This window comes from Gracilinanus agilis, chromosome 2 (genome assembly GCF_016433145.1).
Source record: "Gracilinanus agilis isolate LMUSP501 chromosome 2, AgileGrace, whole genome shotgun sequence".
NCBI lineage: Eukaryota > Metazoa > Chordata > Mammalia > Didelphimorphia > Didelphidae > Gracilinanus > Gracilinanus agilis.
Genome location: NC_058131.1, coordinates 41,977,867 through 42,000,778, shown reverse-complemented (window position 1 = coordinate 42,000,778; position 22,912 = coordinate 41,977,867). Strand labels below are relative to the sequence as shown.

Genomic DNA, 22,912 nt, shown 5'->3' with positions numbered 1-22,912 from the left:
TTAATTATGTTTGCTTTTACTTTTTCTAATTTTCTTTAAAAATCAAGCCTTGTGATTGTTGATTGTTGTGCCTACAGGTTGAGACTTCTTTGTCTTAAGTCCCCAAACTTGTGTGCTTTTTGAGACCCAGGATATTCTCAAACTGATTGGTGTCCATTTTTGGTTCTCAAAAAATGAATGGCTTTCAAAGTGCTTGAACCTAATGTCAGTGGGTACAACTTTTGATGAGTGTCCTAATGATCCCAAGTCACTGTGCTGATGAAGTTTTAACCATGACTATGACTAAAATGGTTCTATACATAGGTAGTGATAGTGTCCTGTTGTTGTTTGTAGTCAGGACAGCTGAATGAGTACACAGAGCGAAAGGAGATGTCTGCAGACGTGGTATGCATGAGTTTGGCCAATGTACCTCCTGGGGAGCAACGTTCTCGGTTCCTGGCTGTGGGGCTAGTAGACAACACTGTCCGGATTATCTCCTTGGACCCCTCGGTAAGTGACCCCCAGATTGACTAAAGGGATCATCCAAAATGTGAATTTCCTTTAGGGGCGCAGATTTTTCTTGGGTCCAGTTTGGGGTGGATTGTGGGAATCCATGCATGCTATCAGTGATGTTGATATGGGGTAGAGAGAATTTCATTGATAGTTTTTTGTTAGCCAAGCTCCATTCAAATTGCTTTTGACAGGTGGTGTGGAGTCTGTATCTTTGTAAGGAATTGGGAAGGTTGCATGTTCTTAGCACCCTCATATTGGTTAACTTGACCACCAATATTTTTTTCTCCCCAAAAGAAGGCAGGGTTCTCTTAACTCAGAAGGCTCCCCTAGTGCTCAGAGCTTCAGGCTTTCTCTAGACATCCTTCTTGATTGTATCTTGCCAAGTGCATTGTCTCTTTGCATCTGGACTCATCCTTTCCTTTCAATCTTTTTGTAGGACTGCCTCCAGCCACTAAGCATGCAAGCCCTCCCTGCCCAGCCCGAATCACTTTGTATTGTTGAGATGGGTGGAGCTGAAAAGCAAGATGAGCTGGGGGAAAGGGGCTCCATTGGCTTCCTCTATCTAAACATTGGGCTTCAGGTAAGGGGCTGGAAGGAACTTGTCTGAGTGAACGAAGTATAAATGTATATGTTCTCTTAACTGTCTCCAGTGACTCATCACTGAAGGGGGTGGGGAACCTTGGGTCATAATTTAGGAGAGCTCTCTTGTGGATTCCCTATACCAGTGATGGGCAGACTTTTTAAAGAGGGGGCCAACGGAAAGGAAATGCTTATCTGTCAGTGTGTTTCTAAGGCAATTCTTTGAAGTTTCGTTGTATTCGTCAGATTAAGAATAATGTCACCCAGGGGCTGCAGTTTGCCCATCACTGCCCTATGCTGATCTCCAGCTAGTCTGTTGAGAATAGATCTTGAAAGACTGCTGGCACAGGCTGCATGCAGGCTTGCATTCAAGAGGTTTGGCACTCCATTAAGAGAAAGAAATCCATGGGAAATGTTTGTGGGTCACTGTTCAGATAAAAGTAAAGGGACTAGGGACAGCTGGGTAGCTCAGTGGACAGGAGGTCCTAGGTTCAAATACTGCCTCAGACACTTCCCAGCTGTGTGACCCTGGGCAAGTCACTTGACCCCCATTGCCTACCCTTACCACTCTTCCACCTATAAGTCAATACACAGAAGTTAAGGGCTCAAAAAATAAACAAACAAACAAACAAACAAATAAATAAATAAAAGTAAAGGGACTCATGACCCTTCCAGAGTTCCCACACTAGCATTTGGGGCTAGGACCCCCAGGTTGTAGATATGTTTGGAGAACAAGTTGCCTTGTAACTGGATTGTAAACTAGTAGTTCTCAGAATGTGTAGGAGGACTTGTACCCTCCAAGAGGAGGCAGCAGAAGCTTCAGAAAGTACTCTGCATTTTTATTAAATTGCCCAAAAGATTTTTGAAATTAATTGGTTAGGTTCATCCTACCTTTAACCAGGGCCACAATCTGTCAGCTGGGTGCAGATGTCTCTAAGCAGGAAGAAAAGAGCTTGTGTCCTCACCCCTGAAGGACTATTTTCTCCCTTAAAGTTGTTCCAGAGTGAGGCTAGAGTCTACAGAGGAACTTTCTCAAAATTAGTTTTCTCGTGTTACCATAAATCACTTAAGGTTGTTTTGCCTTTCCTCTGCCCTTCCATTTAGAATGGTGTGCTCTTAAGGACTGTTCTAGACCCCGTCACTGGTGATCTGTCTGACACCCGTACGAGATACCTGGGCTCTCGCCCTGTGAAGCTTTTCCGAGTCCGGATGCAGGGCCAGGAAGCGGTAAGTGAAGTAGGAGTCAAGTCTACCATGGAAAAAGGGCACCATGAGAAGCAGGGGAAGGTGAGAGAATACTTGCATCCTCTGAGAATGCCCTATGTTCTGCTCTGTGGGCATAGAGCTGGTATGTAGTAGCATTTGTCTCCAGCACACTCCTTTATATGAGAAAGACACAGGATTCATAGGCCAAGGTGTCTTCCATAGGACTCTTTCCCTTCTGATTTTGTACATTCTTCAAGGTTTTATAAAATTATGTAGGCAATTCTACCATCTTCTGCATGAGCTACTCAAATATTTTAGAGTTAAGTTCATAAGGTTCACCTGGAATTAAATCTGACTGGCACTCAGTGGATACTTTGTTTATTCAGGTTTTGGCCATGTCCAGCCGCTCTTGGCTGAGCTATTCTTACCAGTCTCGATTTCACCTGACTCCCCTGTCCTATGAGACCCTAGAGTTTGCATCTGGATTTGCATCTGAACAGTGTCCTGAGGGCATTGTGGCCATCTCCACCAACACTTTAAGGTGAGTTTTGCAATTCAACAGCAGTGCTGAAGAAGTCATTGACCAAAATATGGTGCATACATAGTGTCAGAAGAAGGTATTATCAAGGGGTGTTTGTTTCCCAGGATCCATTGATATAGTTGAAACCCTTATAGCCTTGGCTCTTGTGTCATGGAGCCAAATTTCAGTGTTTGGAGTTTCAGCTTTTATTTAGTATCCTGGAGCCAAGTTTTAGTATTTAACTAGGCAGTCCATTCCTCTGGGGATCAAATGATGGCTCCCTATTGCCAGCTGAATAAAGGCCAAACTTGTTAGCACGGTATTAAAGTGATTCTACAATCTAGCCCTGCCCCATCTTTTCAAGCACATTTGCCATTGGTCCCCTTTGTAAACACTGACCATTAAAGGTAGAGGGTCTCTGTCCCCTGAATTTGCTGGGCTTTCTGGCTTTCAGCATACTTTGTCATTCCAAGAATATGTTTCCCCAGCCTCACTTATGGAAATTCTGCCTAGCTCTAAAGGCTCAGCTCAAACCTCCTTCCTGCACCTTTTCCATATTTCTCTCATCAGAAAGAATCTCTCCATACTCTTGTAACCAATCATATGGTACTTTTCCTTTATCCCCCTTTTGTTAATGTACATATGGATATATTCTCACTAGTTCCTTTGCACTTTGAAAAGAAATTTCTATCCCCAAAGCACTTCATATAGATTCTTTTTTTTTTAAAACCCTTAACTTCTGTGTATTGGCTCCTTGGTGGAAGAGTGGTAAGGGTGGGCAATGGGGGTCAAAGTGACTTGCCCAGGGTCACACAGCTGGGAAGTGTCTGAGGCTAGATTTGAACCTAGGACCTCCCTTCTCTAGGCCTGACTCTCAATCCACTGAGCTACCCAGCTGCCCCCCATATAGATTCTTACATGTAATTGGTACTTATTTTTTATTGAAAGGACCCACAAGTAATTCATGCATGTTTGGACATTTGTCTCTTACTTGGGATGTGAGGAAAATGTCATTAAGAACTGATAGCAACAATTGAGAGAGTGAGCCTTGAGTTTGATTTTGTTCTTGTTTTTTAATAAATTGCATTTTTTTTCAATTAAATGTAGAAACAAGTTTTGAGAATTAGAGGCTGCTAGGTATCTCAGTGGATTGAGAGCCAGGACTAGAGACGGGAGGTCCTGGGTTCATATCTGGCCTCAGACACCTCCCAGTCCTGTTGCCTAGCCCTCACCACTTTTCTGTCTTAGAACCAATACCCAGTATGATTCTAAGGTGAAAGGTAAGGATGGGGGGCGGGGGGGGGTGTTGTGATTCAGATTCTTTCCCTTTCTCCTTACTTTCCAAGTAAATAGTCTAATCTAGGTTATATCAGTGTTTTCATGCAATTTATATTTCCATATTCCCCATGCTGTGACAGAAGCCATATATCATACATACAAGGAAAAATTCACAAAATAAATAAAGGGATGGTGTGCTTGGTCTGCAATCAGATTCCAACAGTGGATAGCATTTTTTTATACTGAGTCCCTTGGGGTTATCCTGAGAATGTGTGGAGAATACTTTAGTCCTTTGTAGTTGACCATTGTACAGTATTTCTGTTACTGTATAAACTGTTCTAGTTCTGCTCGTTTTCATATAGGTCTTTCCACATTTTTCTGAACTGATCCTGTTTATCATTTCTTAGAGTGCAATAATTTTCCATTACAAGTATATACCACAGCTTATTTAGCTGTACCCTAGTTGACGAATACTCCTTCCATTTCCAGTTTTTTACGACTACAAAAAGCTGCTAAAAATATTTTTTTAAAAGGTAGGCCTTTCCCACTATCTCTTCTGTCTTTGCGATACAGACCTAGTAGTGGTATTGCAGGGTCAAAGGGTATGCAGTTTCATGGCCCTTTGGGTTTGGGTCCAGAATGGCTATATCATTTAACAGTTCCACTAACTACATTAGTGTCCTGGGTTGGTTCTTTAAAGCCTTGGCCTTCCTCAAGTGATTGTTTTCCTATGCAGCTTGTAAGAGGGAGATTTTTAGGTATTTTATAAATATATATTTAAAGTGTGGCCGAAAAGAAAGCTACTGTGCTTTCTTAAAAAACATTTTTATTTTATAATGCAAATTGTCTCTCCCTGCTTCCCTCCCACCTCCCGGAGCTGGCAAACAATTCAGTCTGGGTTATACATGTATTGCCACACAAAACAGGTTTCATATTATTCATTTTTTGTAAGTGAATAAACATAAAATCAAAACCCTAAAAACATACCCAAATAAACATGTGATAAATCATTTACTTCTATCTGCATTCTTATTCCAACAGTTCTTCAGTGGTGGATAGCATTCTTTTCCTAAGTCCTTCTGTTCTGGATCATTGTATTGCTGTTTGTAGCAAAATGTCATATTTGATTGTTCCACAGTATTGCTGTTACTATGTATAATATTTTCCTGGTTCTGCTTATTTTACTCTGCATCAGTTCACATAGGTCTTTCAAACTGTTTATCAAATCATCCTGTTCATCACCATCATATACCACAATTTTTTCAGCCATTCTCCAGTTAAGGGACAACCCTTTAGTTTCCAATTCTTTGCCACCATCAAGAGAGCAGCTATAAATATTCTTGTACAAATAGGTCTTTTCCCATTTTAAAAAATCTCTTTGGGATATAGACCTACTGGTGGTATTATGTACTCAAAGGGTAAGCATTAGCCCTTTGAGCATAATTCCAAATTGCCCTCCAGAATGGTTGGATCAGTTCTCAGTTCCACCAGCAATGCATTTAGTATCCTAATTTTTGCCACAATCCCTCCAACATTTATGATTTTCCTTTACTGTCATATTGGCCAATCTGATAGTTATGAGGGTGGCACCTCAGTTGTTATATTTGCATTTCCCTAATCAAGAGTGATTTAGATCATTTTTTTACCCAAAAATTGCCTATTCCTATCCTTTGACCATTTATCAATTGGAGAATGACTTGTATTCTTATAAATTTGACTTAGTTCTTTATATATTTGAGAAATGAGACCATTTATCAGAGAAATTTGTTAAAATTTTTTTCCCTGATTTTTCCCGTCTAGTCTTGGTTGCATTGGTTTTGTTTGTATAAAATCTTTTTAATTTAACATAATCAAAATTAATAATTTTACATCTTGTTAATATTCTCTTATCTCTTTGGTCATAAATTCTTCCCTTCTCCATAGATCTGGTAGATAAGGTAAACTATTCTACATTCCCCTTATTTACTTATATCACTCTTTGTATTTAAGTCATATACCCATTTTGACCTTCTCTTGGTATATACAGTATGAGATATTGATCTAAACCTAATTTTTGCCATACTGTTTTCACACAGTTTTCTCACTGATCACCTTCCAAAAGAGATTCCCAAAAGGATAATCCTGGGAATATTGTAGCCAAATTCTTAAACTCCTAAGTAAAGGAGAAAATATTGCAAGCAATCAAAAAGAAACAATTCAGATAATATAGAACCATAGTCAGGATAACATAAAACTTAGCAATTTTTACATTAAAAGTTTTGGAGGGCCTGGAATATGATATTCTAGATGGTAAAGGAGCCAGTACTTCAACCAAGAATCACTTATCCAGCAAAACTGGGGGGGAATGGATATTCAATGAAATAGAGGACTTTCAAACATTCCTGATGAAAAGGCCAAAAAGCCAAATGGAAAATGTAACTCCCAAATACAAGACTCAAGAGAATCCTTAAAAGGTAAAGAGAAATCAAAAGACATTCAATAAGATTAAACTGTGTACATACCTACATGAAGAGATGATTCTTATAAAGCCAAAGAACTTTGTCAGTATTAGGCAGTTAGAAAGAGTATACATAGACAAGAGGGTTGGGGGTGGGAGTTGAATGTAATGGGATGATATAAACAATAAAGTAAAATTTAGACTTGAGAAAGTAATGCATTCAGAGGAGAGAGAAGGGAAAGATAGAATGGGATCATAACTACATAAAAGAGATGTGAAAGAGCATTATTATTGGAGGGGAAGATGGGGGAGGTGAGGAAAAGAGCATATGCACCTTATTGTCAGAATTGCCTCAGTGAACGTATGTAATTGAATATAGAAAGCTATCTTACCCAATTGGGGGGGAGGGGAGTTGATAGTAAAGAGGACAAACTGGGAGAGGTAGAAGTCGGAAACTAAACGGTGATAAATAGGATGGAAAGTAATACGCAGTAGTCATCATGGTGCAAAAATTTTTTGCAAGTATCTTTTAAAGCCACAATTCTTATACATAGAAAAATCAGCTATATAAAAATACAAGTCATTCCCCAACTGATAAATGGTCAATTGATATGAACAGGCAGTTCTCAAACAAAGTAATCATAAAGTTTTTTTAGTCATGCAAAAAATGTTCTAAATCACTTATTTAGAGACATGCAAATTAAAACGACTCTGAGGTACCACCTCACAGCTATCAAAATGACCATTAGGACTGAAAGGAAAATTGCAAAACTTGGGAGGGCATGTGGGAAAGTTTGGACAGGAATGCATTGAAGGAGTTGTCAACTAATTCAGTTATTCAGAAAAACAATTTGGACCTATGCCCAAAGGGATATAATAGTCCATACGCTTTGACCCAGCAATGCCTTTAACTAGGTTTGTATCCCATAGAGATGAAAAAGAGGAAGGACCTATATATACAAATATATTTAAAGCAGCTCTTTTTAGGGGAGTACAATTGGAAAGTGAGAGTATACAGTTTACATGAACTGAAACAGAGTGAAATAAACAGAACCAAGAATACTTTACAATGAACAACTGTTGATAACAGCTATACTCAATATAGTGATCCAAAACTACCCCAAGGACTCGTGGCAAAAAATGTCATCTGCTTCCAGAGAAAAGGAACTGAGTCTAAATCTAGAACAAAGGAATTTTTTTTCACTTTATTAATTTTTTTCTATTTGAATTTCCTTCCACAAAAGGATTAAAATGGAAAAATGTTTTGCATGACTGCACATATAAAATCTATTTGAGCTTTCTTACCATCTTAAAGGGAGAGGGAGGGAGGGAGGGAGGGAGAAAATTTGAGATTCAATATTTTTTAATTGTTGGAAATTTTTTCCTTGTATTTGGAGAAAAATAAAATTTTAAATAAAAAAAGATAACTATAAGAAGGAATGTGGAGATAAGGTCTTTTGATGAGTCCTCTGATTAGAGAAAAGCTCAGTGACTTGATCTGAAAACATTTTAGCGGTAGAACTTTTTGTGTATATTTTTGCATGCTGTTGCTGTTTATCCAGATACAGCTAACTAAATTCAACCCTCACTCATTACATGAGGTTGTAATTTTATTGCCTTAGTCAAATTATTCAAAAGATTTATACTTCAGCTCTTGTTAACCACCTTTGAATTATGCCCACACATCCATACACACACCTCAGAAACAATATTTCTCAGTTCTGTCTGAGTTTCATAAGTATCTGTTTCCAGTTTAGCATAGAGCAATGGTTTGGATGTTTGGAGCAGTAATGAGATGACTGTTTTAGGTGGCTTATGAGTTGTCAGGCTTGGAATACGGTCCATTAGGGTGATGCAATGTTGAGATGACTTTTGAGGGTAGAGAATCACCCCAGTTTAAGTGTCCATTATACAGTAGAGTGATAAGGGAACTTGCCAGAGAGTCAAGTGCCCTTTTATCTTTAGGGAATACAGAATGCCAATTGAGAATTAGGTCCCTGTTTCACTTGAACTAATTCTTGAACTTTAGAATGAGTGCTTAATGTTATAAAGGATGTCCCTTTGTTCTGTGGCCTGTCCCAAGAGATATGTTCACCCATCTACATGTTTCTCTCCTAGAAGTTTATGGGTCTTCTATTGCATTGGTTGCCAATGTTCCAAAGCTTGAATAGTTTGTTTTTAGTAAAGGATGTATTCTGAATCTACAGAAAGTTGTAGTCAACCCAAATGCAGAAGTTCTTAGGTAATCTTATTAGGTAAGGCCAAGTTCAGACCAGGTCCTTCAAACTTCATTGTTTGTTAGTAGTGTAGAGGAAACCAACTTTTAAGACAGAATTATCAAGTGAGTGAAGAGGTGACTCCTAGAAAAAAAGGTAGTCCCATCCCAGGAAGCAGGTGCATTTTATACATTCAATCCCATGAATATCTCTACTTTCCCAATCCAATATCCTTTATTCTTTTATGTTATTTGTTGCTAGCACTATAGAAGTAGGTATAAACATCTAGACCTCAACTTTAATAGATCTGGGAGTATGCCAGCCTTAGTTTTGGGGTATGTGTTTCTTTTGAGTGGGTTACCTATTAACTACCCTATCTTTCCTTCTAGGATTTTGGCTTTGGAGAAGCTAGGTGCTGTCTTCAACCAGGTAGCATTCCCCCTACAGTACACTCCAAGGAAGTTTGTCATCCACCCTGAGAGCAACAACCTCATCATCATTGAGACTGATCACAATGCCTACACTGAGGCTACAAAAGCACAGAGGAAACAGCAGATGGCAGAGGTAATGATCCCTCCCTGCCCTTGTTGAGACCTGGAAGGGAGCACTGGGACAGCTAGATATATTTGACCTGCTTATGTCCTCAGGCCTGCTGCCTTCATAAATGGAACACTAAAGGCTCCTGCACTCAGACCTGGTGTCTTGGGTGCAATCTAGGCCTCAGAGCAACACAATAGGCTATTGCTATTTGGGGGAAGGTCAGATCTTGGGCTGATCAGGAGAATTAGTCCTTATTTTCCTTAGCTCCAGCTCTTTTAGATTGCAAGAACCAAACAAAATTATAGCAAAGGAGAACCACACTGCCCTGAAGGAGAAGAGCTAAAATCTTCTCATTCAGGAAGATTGTACTGGCTAAACAAATTGTACTTTCCTCCTCCCTGCCTCCACCACACATTTTTCATTTCTTTGTATCTTAACTGCTCTCACCATTGTGATCACTGCATGTCCTCTGATTTCGTTTTGACTCTTGACCTTTGTTCTATTCTGTAGGAAATGGTTGAAGCAGCGGGGGAAGATGAGAGGGAATTGGCAGCTGAGATGGCTGCTGCTTTCCTGAATGAGAATCTCCCAGAATCCATCTTTGGAGCCCCCAAAGCGGGCAATGGACAGTGGGCTTCTGTTGTCCGGGTAATGAATCCCATACAGGGAAACACCCTGGATCTTGTCCAGCTGGAGCAGAATGAAGCTGCTTTTAGGTAAGGAGCCTGAGGAAATAGACCATTGCATAGGATGGTCTGGGAGATTCCTGGGCTAAGACTTATCCCTGAATCCTTCTCTTTCTACAGTGTGGCAGTGTGTAGGTTCTCAAATACTGGCGATGACTGGTATGTGCTGGTGGGTGTAGCCAAGGACCTCATTCTGAACCCTCGGTCTGTGGCTGGAGGCTTTGTTTATACTTACAAACTTGTGAACAGTGGAGAGAAACTGGAGTTCTTGCACAAGGTATGATTTTGCCCATCCAGCTCCACTCTGCCAAATTGCCAGTTATACTTTGTATTGACTCCTCATTGCTATTGTTCTAGAACTATTTTGGTGACTGACTAAAGTCCACCTCAAGAGAGAACAGTGGCATCCTTAACAGCCCTGGGATTTTCCTACTGGAGTTTTACTCACTCTCACATACATCCCCCCAGATCCTCCCACACAGGAAGCCTCTATATAATAGCCACCCACGCCAGAATGAGAGATTGAATTGGCCCCTTGTTTACTGGTCTGACTAGTTTCAGGAGCATTGTATGACCCAAGACCAGCAATTCCATAGAAATGATATTTTCAGTTTTGATGAATATGGTGCTTATCCTCAGGTAAAATTGTTTGTCTTATGTTTTTTCCTATATATGATATTAACTCCTTTTATGATAGGATTCACTGAAATTTACTTAAGATAGAAAAGAGCAACCCTCAGCAGAAGCCACAAAACTGCACGCTTCCTTCTAGGTTATTTGGCATCTAGTTGACTTTCTCCAATACCCCCATCACTAGCACAACAGTTGCTGTTATTTGGAAGTAGCAGCTAGACCTAAGTTGACATTTCCTCTCGTGAAGAGGCCTTTGGAATTGAGGTCAGAACCCCTAGATTCTGTTCCTAGCTAGGTCATCTACTTCTTTGATGACTCACACAAAGCATAAAATCTTAGTCAGTACCTTTGTTTCTCATCTGCAAAATAGAAGTTACCTTGGATTCCCTTGTATGACTTAGAGCAGAATCAGACTGTGCTAAGCAGATTCCCTTTTTGGAAATAAGTCTTAGAAAAAAACATGAAAGGAGAGCAAAAATCATAGTTGGTGGTGTCATGTGCCTGGGACGCATAGGAGGACATTAAGGTCTCATGATTGCAACTGCACACTTCAATTGGCTGCTGTCATCCACTGGGCTATGTACTGAGGGTGCAAAGACCTTCACAAGGCCCTTGGCATCCTAATGAGAGATGTGTGTGTGTGTGCGAGAGGTAGGAGATGGGTACAGAGGACTTGAATGCAAGATATTGGGGGGGTGCCACTAAAAGTTGGGGAAATGAGGCTAGGTCTGTGGAAGATGGTGCTTGTGACATGTGTTTTATTTCTCATCCAGACTCCAGTGGAAGAGGTCCCTGCAGCCATTGCCCCCTTCCAGGGGAGGGTATTGATAGGCGTGGGAAAGCTGTTGCGAGTCTATGACCTTGGGAAAAAGAAGTTACTCCGGAAATGTGAAAATAAGGTAATGTGAAGGGGAGAAAACTGAGGCAGGTCAATTGGGGAGAGGCCAGTTTGGGGATGATGAGTAGAAGCTATAATCTAGGTTTCTCATCCCTGTCCCTGGGATGCTAGGGGAAAGGCCATTCTTGGGGAAGTTAGGGCACTACATTGGCACATCAAGAGGAAACCATGAGGAATTTATTGCTCAGGATCTTGTTAATAGGATTAGAGATACAGATGTGATATTTCTAGCTACAGAAGACCAAACATCTTTCTATTAGGCGCTTTGATGTGATGTGCCAGCTACTGATTAAATATGAGAAGTTCAGGAAGATTCCTTTTCTCATGGTGTTGTAATTGGCACTATTCCTAGGGCTTCAGAAAGAGCTCCTGAGCTCTGGAGACTGTTTGCCCACAACTTTGAACAAAAACATTGCCAAATGTCATTGCTGGTATTTGTCACTGACTGATTGCCTGATCATGGACCTGTGTATCCTCAGGTCAGGGAAAGGTAGATGGACCCCAGGGAGTTCTTCCTAAGCTCTTAGAATTCACTCACACCATTCTCTCCTCTTGCAGCATATTGCAAACTACATTTCTGGGATCCAGACAATTGGACACCGGGTCATTGTGTCTGATGTCCAGGAAAGTTTCATCTGGGTCAGGTACAAGCGCAATGAAAATCAGCTCATCATCTTTGCTGATGACACCTATCCCCGTTGGGTCACAACAGCCAGCCTCTTGGACTATGATACTGTGGCTGGGGCAGACAAGTTTGGCAACATTTGTGTGGTGAGCTTCCCTTATTTAAGGGCTTTAGCTGGGCAGAAAAGAGCCACTAGTTGTCGAAGTACTTAGATTGTAGACTTTAATGCTGGTTTATAGAACTGAGGAGGTAAGGCTAGCACAGAAATCTGTCATATTTAAAACAGGCTTGTAGTTAGACTTTTTAAACCCTTATTTCCTGTCTTAGAATTGATTCCAAGTATCAGTTCCAAGACAATTAGGGTTAAGTGACTTACCTAAGAAGTGTCTGGGGCTAATTTGAACCTCCTGTCTCTGGGCCTTTCTTCCAGTAACTGAGCCACTTAGTTGTTTCCCTTGTAGTTGAATTTTAAAATAAATTGTAGTTCAGACACATATTCATCAACTCCATTGCCCACTAATGGCTTCATTTATTTTTTAGGCCCTTACCTTCCGTCTTGGAGTCAATACCGTGTATTGGCTCCAAGGCAGAAGTGGTAAGGTTGGGCAATGGGGGTCAAAGTGACTTGCCCAGGGTCACACAGCTGGGAAGTGTCTGAGGTCAGATTTGAACCTAGGACCTCCCGTCTCTAGGCCTGGCTCTCAATCCACTGAGTTACCCAACTGCCCCCCACTAATTACTTTATATTTAGCTTTTGTTAGAATCTTTGCTTTGTCTGCATCCTGATTTGAACCCAGGACCTCTGATTCCCCAGGCCTTGCTCTATCCACTGAACCATCTAGCTGCCCCAGCTGATTCCTTTTAATCCTTATTTAAGCCTAATTTCTCTAATGTGTGAGCATATACTCAAATTCCTGGTGACCTTAGAGCCTCTTCCCTCTGTTAGGACTATGCTATAGCCCTAATAGCTTTTGTTCCTTTCCCTTTTTTAGCCTCTTAATTTCTTAGGAATGTGAAAACTATTCTTTAGGAACAGCCCATCATCTACTAGTTGCTGGAGCTCTCTGCCCAGGTCCCTTCTTAGAGTAGCAGCAGGAATCCTGCCCAGGTTATTGTCATAGCTCATGGGGCAGAAAAGAGCTGTGGTGTGTCTCCTATTTCCTGGTAGGTGAGGCTCCCCCCCAACACCAATGATGAGGTGGATGAAGACCCAACAGGAAATAAGGCCCTATGGGACCGGGGACTACTCAATGGTGCCTCGCAAAAGGTAAGGTAATGTTTCCAATCTCCAAGGCTGAGTCAGGCAGCAGGCTCAGTGCCTCTTTTGCCTTCCATTCCCCTGGAAGACAGTCCTTCAGGAACAATCTGCATGCACCTGCTCCTAGCTCCATTGGGGCTCCACTCTAAAATCAAGAACATTATTTTTGTGTAGGGATCTATGAGTTTCTCTAGGTCACTTACTGAGTTCTTGGGTAAAGGGAACTTTAAATGCTTAGAGGGGAGAGATGAGGTGTAGTTTGCTCAGAGGAGCTTCAGAATGCTGCGTGTTAGCCTTTATTTCCTTCTCACTTGCATAATACTTCATGACCCTTTATCTTGCCCCCTGCTATGACTTGTTGATGTAGGGCATTCCTAGAAATGATTCTTTTAGCAAGTTTTGTGGGGCTCTAAGGGGTTAAATGATTACCTGAAGTCACATAGTCAGTGGGTTGGTTGGTTGGTTGGTTTGTTTGTTTGTTTGTTTGTTTTTTCTTTCCTTTAAACCCTTATCTTCTGTCTTAGTAATTTCTATCAGAAGAGTGGCACGAGCTAGGCAATGGGGTTTAAGTGACTTGTTCAGGGTCCTACATCTAAGAAATGTCTTGACGCCAGATTGGAATCCAGGACCTTGCATATCGCAGGCCAGCTGCTTTATCCACTGTGCTACTTAGCGGTCCCTAGTTAGTATGTTTCTTGAGTCAGAACTCAAACCCAGTTCTGAATCAGTCTTTAACCAGGACATTCTGCCACTTTAGGCTCTGTTCAATCATTTTCCTTGTCTATGTCTACTTTTTTCTTCAAAATGCATAACTAGGTTTTTTGTCTGTTTCTGTTGATTTTATTTTGTCTGGTCCAGGTTTTTGCCGTAATAACCTGGGCATCCATAAAAGTCCATTATATTCAAATGCCATAATTTATTTAGCCACTCTTCAATTTGTTGGTCAGATAGGCTATTGGCAATTTTTTGGCTGTAACAAATAGAGCAGCTATGACTTCATACACAAAACAGTCTGTAAACTTCAAAGCATTTACCAGGTCCCTTCTATGTGCCAGGCACTATGCTAAGCATCAGGAGTGCAGAGATCAGCAAAAGGTAGTCCCTGCTCTGCAGGAGCTCCTAGTCTAAGGGGGAGACAGCCTACAGACAACTGTACAAGAAGACTGTAGTCCAGCCTTGACAAAATAGGTGAAAAAACCTATTTCCCCACAGCCCCGGATGGCACACGGTTTTCTTGAATTGCATTTTCCTGGTGATTAGGGGAATAAGAACATCTTTTCACAGGTTAATAGCTTTCAGGTTTTTTCTGTAAATTATTTGTTTTTGCCACACGATCATTGCTTCTCTACAGAGTGAATTGTGTTCTTGAAGTCCTTCATCAATTTCTTATTGACTTGGAATGTCAGGTTTTTATCTAATAGAATTACTTCAAACATTTTTTTCCATTCTTCTGTTCACTGAGAAGAACTCCTCACCAGAAGAGTAAAGCTCACCTCAACCCTTTGAGATTTGAGACTATTCTTGGCAAGCCAGAGCAGACTGTAGTTAGAGGGCATAAATTGGTGTGATTTTGTTTGCAGGCAGAAGTCATCATGAATTACCATGTAGGGGAAACAGTGCTTTCCTTACAGAAGACCACCCTGATCCCAGGAGGCTCAGAATCCCTTGTTTATACCACTTTGTCGGGCGGGATTGGGATCCTTGTTCCTTTCACATCCCATGAGGTAAGAACTCATTTCCATATTTATTTTTTAGAATTAATACTGTGTGTTGGTTCCATGCAATAAGGACTAGGCCAGTGATTCCCAAAGTGGGCGCCACTGCCCCCTGGTGGGTGCTGCAGGGATCCAGGGGTAATTGCCACAGGTGCATTTGGGGGCGGTGAATAACTGTAAGGGGGCGGTGATAGTATGTGACAGGGGGCGCTGTAATATTTTTTCTGGAAAGGGGGCGGTAGGCCAAAAACGTTTGGGAACCACTGGACTAGGCAATGGGGGTATGAAGTGTTTTGCCCAGAGTCATGCAGCTAGGAAGTGTCTGAGGCCAGATTTGAACCCATGTCCTTCCAATTCCATGCTTGATTCTCTGCCAGTGAACCACCTAGCTGCCTCATTATTCCTTGAACTCTGTCTTGAATAATTTGCTGCTGTTAGTTTTGAGCCTACAGTGAAGCTACTGCCTAGAAGAACAGATATAGATGGTTCTTTTCCATTTAGCAATTACTAGGCCTCCTGTTTTATATCAGGAAGACAAGGGAAGCAGCCATATTCTGTTCATTGGAATGTTGAGTAGGGTGGGAACTCTGGCAAGTAGGTCCTGGAAGCTCTCCTAATCTGCCATTTGAGGGGTTTAGGGTGAACTCTGTTGTGAGTGCAAGTTTCTGTTCAGTTTGAAACCATTGAGTCTTCTCCTAGAGTAGAAAAAAGTTCCTAAACCTAAACTCTAACCCCTACATTGAAATATAGTATTAGTCAACTGCCTTTGGGATTCACCAGGTTTGTGCTGCTGTGCTATTTTGCTGCTAAGGAATAGCCTGAGCCAAGACCTTGGTTTCTGTGTAAATGGAGCAGGAGGCCTCCCCAGTCACAATGTCCCCCTATCCCTTTTGCCCAGAGCTTTATTTTTTAAACACTTACCTTCCGTATTAGAATCAATGTTGTCTATTAGTGCCAAGGCAGAAGAGCAGTAAAGGTGAGGCAGTGGGGATTAAGTGATTTGCCCAGGGTCACACAACTAGGAAGTGTCTGAGGCCAGGTTTGAACTCAGAACCTCATTTCTGGGCCTGGCTCTCACTCTGCTTAGCTGTCCCTACCGTAGCTTTTCTATACAATCTGGCCCCTCCCATGAGATAGTAGAAAGAAAGGTTTGGAATAGCAGAGGAACACAATTAATTCTCTTTGAAGCCAGAGTTTGTGTATTCTGTAGTCTGCAACAGTGCACAGAGAAATCAGTGGCTTGTCTGTCACTTACATATTTTCCTAGTATTTCTAACCTAGGAAGCCAAATCAGGGATTTATTTTTCCAGTTTTTGTTTTTTTCCTAGGATCATGACTTTTTCCAACATGTGGAGATGCACCTGCGCTCCGAGCATCCCCCTCTCTGCGGGAGGGACCATCTCAGCTTCCGTTCCTACTACTTCCCTGTGAAGGTAGGCCTGCACTTGGGGGGGCCATCAGGGTTTGGGAGACTCCTTTACTGCTTTTGCTGATCCTACTTGTGCCCTCTTTTTCAATATCACCAAACCAATTGACTTCCTCCTACTGGGTGTTCCCATTAGGAAACAAAATAATTGTGAGTGACAGAATTGACAAAGGCACATATATAAACACATATCTGGTTGGAGACCGTCCTGCCCTGGGCATGGGGGTCTGCATCCATTTATGTTTATAGCCTTTACTCCTTTGGGGATTAATGAATATGGTCCAATCTTGGGGACAAGCTATAACCAATAACTGCCTCCTTGTTTTTTTTTTTTTTTCTAGTCTATAAGCTTTTTTCCCACTGCCCCTATGCCCAGTAACAATTCTTTTGGACCTCAGATCTCTTTTCTAGTAACCACCGATCTAGACTAGGCATTTAAGACCAAATAGTAATGGGAACTCAAAGGAACTTCAAAGACTAGATAGGGGCCATCTAGTCTATCCCTGTTCTTCCCCCCACCCTCCACCCCTCACCCCCATATTAAATGTTGGGGGGGGAGCAAACAAGTAGTAAACATCAGAGGTAGAATTTTAAACTCAGGTCCTTTGATTAAGGGGGCCTCTTCAGAAAACTTCTATTTAATCAGAGTTGTTCCCATTCAGCCTTAGGGTATTGATCTTCTCTTCCTTCTTTTTTAGAATGTGATTGATGGTGACCTTTGTGAACAGTTCAACTCAATGGAGCCCAACAAACAGAAGAATGTGTCAGAAGAGTTGGACAGGACTCCCCCTGAGGTCTCAAAGAAGCTAGAAGACATCCGGACCCGCTATGCCTTCTGAGCCCATCCATGGACTTGCTCCCAGGCATGTCAGAGACTGTGTTCTAGAGAGAGTTCTGAGGACATGCAGGTTGTTGTTTACTCCCTTTTCCCTCCTTTTTTTCTTTGTGATCACTTTGCTTTGATCCCATGGGACAGGAGGAAGGGGCAGTTCTTCCAGATCTTGAAATACTGAAACAGATGATTCCATACACTTTATGGTGATGCATGGGCCCAGCCCAGCCTGGGATGTCCCTTCAGTCCCAGACATTCCCTGCTTGGATTGCCTTTCCCTCCCAACCGTGCCCTTCATTTTTGTACACACCCTTCATTTTTAACTGGTTTTCTTGTAAATATAGTTTTGTACAATGTTAACTTTAGAAGGGGGTGGATGGGGGAGTGTTGGGGAGAGCTGAAATGGGACTGAGATGGTTGGTTATTCAGTACAAACACCATGAATTGTACCACCTTGGATCATAAGAAATACAAGCCCATTCTTTTTAAAAGCATTCTCTCATTGTCTTCCTTGTGGCTTACTGCTGGGATCCATAAGAGAGATTCATTTGTCCCATCAGCAGGACTAAAAGTTGGAAACAATTGTTTTTTTCTTTTTTTTTTTTAGTGCCTTATTGGACTTCGGTATTTCTCATTTTGTTCCCTTCACTAGGTTTTTCTATACTTTCCTTCCATTGGTGTCTGACAGGTCACAAGTTACTTTGTACCCCTCAAATTCAGAATACAAAATGAGTGGAAGTCATCACTGTGTTTTATATCTTAAAGCCCATTGGAGGGGCAACACATGACTTCTTCCTATTGGTTTATTGACTTCAAGTTGTCTAGTAAGCTCATCTCCTTTTCTCTCCTAATTTCCTTCTAATATTTATAATTGGTGAAACAAAGCCAACCCATTCCCTTGGTCCCATAGTGAGGTATTTTACATTCATTCCATCAGTGGGTTCTCTTTGGAGAAAATCCCTTCCCCCCACAGTTCCAGGATGGCTTCTTTTTTAAGATGATTCACATACACAGTCTCATTCCTCAATGGCTTCAGATTACAGTGCTCTCAAGGAAGCCAGTGGCATTGGCTTTCAGTGTGGTGTTGAGTTCTGGAAGTCACATAACTAACTTTGAAAAAAACAAAACAAGAGGGCTAGGAATAGGGCCCCTGTCAAAAGGAACATAGGTACTCTCAAAACAAGAGCATTAGGCAGCAGCCGTGTTGTTTCTACTGAATTCTATACTGTTCCATGTGCAAAGGAAGCAGCAGTGTATATAGAAGAAGGCATCTGAGCACTGGGAATTTGGTGATGCCCTTTTGGGTTTCCCCCAATTCTATCATGGTACCAAAGAACAGAACCCAAGCACAAGTCATCCTAGAAAAGACCCCATTATCCAACATTGCCCATGGCACTTCTCATCCCACCACTTGTGTTTTGGAGCTGAGTCAATAAAATAATGAAGGTGTCCAACACTGCCATTGCTTCTAACCTTGATGAGGCTAGAAGCCTTTGGGCCACATGCCCCCAAGGTGGACACCATTTTGGGGCTGTTGCTTACTAACCTTGACTGGCATACTGTCTTGAATACAGGATTAGTTAAATGAATCTGCGATAGCTTCACATCCTCCCCCAAAATGGCAGTCTTGTTACTGCCTTTGTGTTTTAAATGGCGTGGCATTCCCTAAAGTGTTTTAATATACCTTCCCATCTCTCATCCTCCTTGGACTAAGGTTTCTCTTAACGACTAAAGGTATTTTATGCCTAAGAAGGAAAGCAGAGGCATATTTTCTTCCTCTAGCCTCTTTGTTACTCACCTCTATTTAAGCATTTGGCTTGGATACTTGAGCAATGCCTCCTGTCAGCTTCTTTCCTAACTAAAGTTTTGACCTCAGTCCTCATTTCATTTTTCCCACTGCCGGAGGGGTCATTCCTCCTTGCATGTTTATTAGTTATGTAGGAAGGAACGCTTTGCTCCTGTGTTGACCTAAGGAGCTTGAAATACCAGCCCATCATTCCCTTCTTCTCCTTGGGGAGACCATTTCCTCACTTGAGAATTTGGTTTGTCTGAATTATTTTAAGTTGATGACTTTAGCCTAAAGCATAAACTGTTCTCTATCAGCCTGCACTGCTGCCATCACTAGAAACAAGATAGCAGTCTGAGAAAATCAAAATAATGGGTGAGGACTACAAAGCTGCTCCTTCACCCTAGAGCAGTTCTGGTTTGTAGAAGGTAGCATTTTTGCACAGCTGAGAGGCCAGCTAAAGAACCATTCACAAGCTCGTAGAGCTGTCTTCAACCCATGCTAACAGCTGTTTGGAATTTTTTGGTATGAGTGGATTTGGTTGTCCAACAGCCAAAGCAGGAGCTGTGATTCAGCCCCCATAGCTTTCCATTACTCATGCATCCTGTCTTGTTAAAGGAAGGTTTTGATTGCTGAGGGTCTTGTCCCAGTTCCATGTGGGGCCCAGCATAAGCTGGTCTTCAATGCTATCAGGAAATTGAATCTCCTCATCTTGGTACCCAAAAATATGACCTATTTTGCCCTATTCCTTTCCTCTGGTCAGTCTTCTAAGTGGACCAAGAAAGGCTCAAGATCGATCTCAGTTTTTTCTCAGCTGGGGTTTTGCAGATACTATTTCTTTTTGAAGTTCTTCCAAGAAAAACATTCCTCCACAAGTTGAGATTCAGGTTGGTACTGTGGCCACCCTGTTTCTTATCTTCGTATGGGTTGATCTGGAGCAGCTGCCTTCAGGGGTGCAGAGAGCTAGGAACAGTAGATGACACTTTCTATGGAGAGCACAGGCGAAAAAGCATGGAGGACATTCTCAGTCATCCCACCTCAAACTCTGGTCTGTCTTTCTGGGGCTCTTGGGTTCTCCTGACGTTAAACAGTGGGGCCTCTGGTATGGGACATGACTATTCACACCAGAGCTACTCAGGGGACTTGCCTTGGGTCGTCTTAAGGATGAGAAGGAAGACTGAGGCCCCATCGTGGGGCCTGGCTCTAGATGGACAGACAAGGGGTGCAGCTGAGCAGTCAGAATGGGGCCAAAGCAAAAGCCTTGTGGGCCTGCCTGCCTTGGCCCGCTCCCCCCAAGAAGCAGAGCTTGTCAGATGGGCCCTCTAGGTGAAGAAGGCTCCCCTTCAGCCACAGGCTCCACCTTGGAAGCAAACCAGTCAGTCTAGCTGCAAATTGGCCGAGTGCCCAGGGCCTGCTGGAGAGGCTGCGATGGGAGAGATCTCAGAACAGGAGAGGAGCTGCCTAGACCCGGGCAGGAAAGCCATGAGCCAGCAGAGAAAGGGGGCAGGAGGAGGGTGCAGCCTTCTCCAACTCAGGAAGGGGAGGCAGACTGAGGGCAGGGTGGGGAGGGGAGGCTCCATCAGCCAAGGACCAGACAGTGATGGGGCGAGAGGGAGCAGCCCTGCCGCAGTTAATGCCTATTCCTGTTTGTGGCTGAGAAAGGGCCACGTGGCCTTTACCTGACCCTGGGAAGGGATGCCTCCCTGTAAACTGGACCCCTCCGGATTACTTCCATTTCTGCTGGGGTGGGCACCCCCAAGCTCATCCTTTTTATTTGCCTGGGGCCTTTGTTTCCCTTCACTGCATTGGGCCTCATGTTCAGCCCAAGAACCAGGATACACATTTCCACCATTAGAACTATTGAGAAGCAGCAGTCAGTTTTCTTGCTGACTTGTCTTTACACCACAATGATTTAAAAACAAAATAAAACAAGGAAAAAACCTGGATGAGTCCTATCCACTGACCAAGAGAAAGGAACCAGAACCTGTGACAGTCTGAGTGCCATTTCAGCCGGGCCTTGAAGGCTCTGCTCTCTTCACTCTCCTTGACTTGGGTTTTCTGCTACTTGCCAGCACCAGCCGCACAATGGAGCGTGGCTTCGGGGCACGTGGCAGGCAGAAAAGTTTGCCACCTTGTCAAGGCTGGAAGCTAACTCCAGCTGACGTCCTCCTTGTCACTGTATCTTCCCATGGTTCCTAGTCATTGCAAATCTCCCCATGGTTTGCCAAATACTTTGTCAAATCTCTTGCTGCACAATAGCCCATTCCTTTCAGACCAGTTTTCCACCATTCCCCATTGGATGGTTATCCATTTTTTGTAGCAGCAAAGAACTAAAATGCTATTAATAATGATAAAATAAATCATTTTGGTATTGATTAGATCTTTGTTTCTATCATTTCTTTAGAATCAAAGGATATAGACAGTTTTGTTTTCTATAATTCCATATCAATATCCAGACTGTTTGGACTATTCTACAGTTCAACCATGAATTAGGATAGTTTGCCTTAAAAAATTTTTTTTATTGATTTGTCACTTATTTTGTTATATTTATATTGTCATTTATTGATTTGTCATTTAGTGACATGTAGAAGCAAAGTTTGATGATTGTTTTCTGACATTTTAGGATTCAGATTCACTCCCACCACCATTCCCAACCCCTCTGCCAGTAAATAGCTGATACAGGTTATATCAGTGCTGCCATGCAGTCCACATTCCCATATTGCTCCTGTTGTGAGAGAAGACATCACACATACCATACAGAAAGTCATGAAGGAAATACAGGGAAAGATGGCAGGCATGATCTGCACTCAGACTCCCCAGTTCCTTTGGCTGTGGCCAGCATTTCCATCATGAGTCCCTTGTTCTTATTTTGCTTATTATGGTTTAGTCCTTCATGGTAGGTCGTTGTGTACTATTTCTGTTACTGTATACAGTGTCCTGGTTCCGCTCACTTTGGGTCAGTTCATATAAAACTTTCCAGGTTTTTCTGAACTCATCCTTTTTGTCATTTCTTATGCCAAGCAGAGCCATAACCCAGTAAATTTAGAATCTGAGTTTTTAATCAAAGGAATCACTCCTTAAGGGCTGACATTAATTAGAGGCAGGAAACACTTGGAAGGACTTTTGGGACGTGTACTCCTGGTTACCCAGGGCACGTTCTCTACCACCTGACTTCCCGCAAGCAGACAGGGGAAAGATGGCATAACTTGTGTAGTACAGAGAGGGGGGGTCATAGCAGTTTTTACAGGCTTTGGCCCAGTTCTAATGTCAGGAGTTTAGAATCTTGGAAGACAGTTTCAGTTGGACCTGGGACCTCGTGGAGAGAGCCAGGGCCAGCCGAGCTGCTTCTGCTTCTTTCTAAAGATTGAAAATTTAGCCTAGTTTTGGAGTATTTATTTGAGATTTGTTAATTTAGATAAACCCTTTGTATCTCCATACTCTCTACCTCATTTCCCTACCTTCCTTCCTTTACCTAATGTCTATGAGGAGTGAATAAGGAGAGTGAATCAGAGAGTAGTTTCAAATCTGTGAGGGTTCAGCTATACTCTTGCAGTACTTTATCTAGAGAGGTTAGGATGTCATCATCACATTCCCTTTTGATTTCAAGATCACCTTGAGAGTTGAGTCAGGGCAGGACCTTGCTCAAACCCCATCTCTGCCTCCCTTCCCCCACCTGAGGTTTCTTTAAACAACTGTTAGGGCTTCCTTTAATCCCCTTTTCCTGACAATTTAACCTGAGAAGACAATAAACCCCTTTTGCCTTTAAACAGACCTGTTAGTTACTT

General features: G+C 42.2%; 1 protein-coding gene across 1 annotated transcript in view; it reads left to right on the top strand.

The window, feature by feature from the left end:
* SF3B3 (splicing factor 3b subunit 3) overlaps window positions 1-17,832 on the top strand; it is a 37,351-nt gene extending 19,519 nt beyond the window's left edge. Inside the window, exons 13-25 of the mRNA XM_044660470.1 lie at window positions 334-489; window positions 929-1,072; window positions 2,176-2,298; window positions 2,664-2,818; window positions 9,118-9,292; window positions 9,779-9,984; window positions 10,075-10,231; window positions 11,361-11,486; window positions 12,044-12,256; window positions 13,279-13,377; window positions 14,949-15,092; window positions 16,412-16,516; window positions 17,208-17,832. Coding sequence (XP_044516405.1) covers window positions 334-489; window positions 929-1,072; window positions 2,176-2,298; window positions 2,664-2,818; window positions 9,118-9,292; window positions 9,779-9,984; window positions 10,075-10,231; window positions 11,361-11,486; window positions 12,044-12,256; window positions 13,279-13,377; window positions 14,949-15,092; window positions 16,412-16,516; window positions 17,208-17,348 — 1,944 coding nt within the window. The 3' untranslated portion in view covers window positions 17,349-17,832. The remainder of the gene's footprint in view (window positions 1-333; window positions 490-928; window positions 1,073-2,175; window positions 2,299-2,663; window positions 2,819-9,117; window positions 9,293-9,778; window positions 9,985-10,074; window positions 10,232-11,360; window positions 11,487-12,043; window positions 12,257-13,278; window positions 13,378-14,948; window positions 15,093-16,411; window positions 16,517-17,207) is intronic.
* Window positions 17,833-22,912: the final 5,080 nt, after the last annotated feature.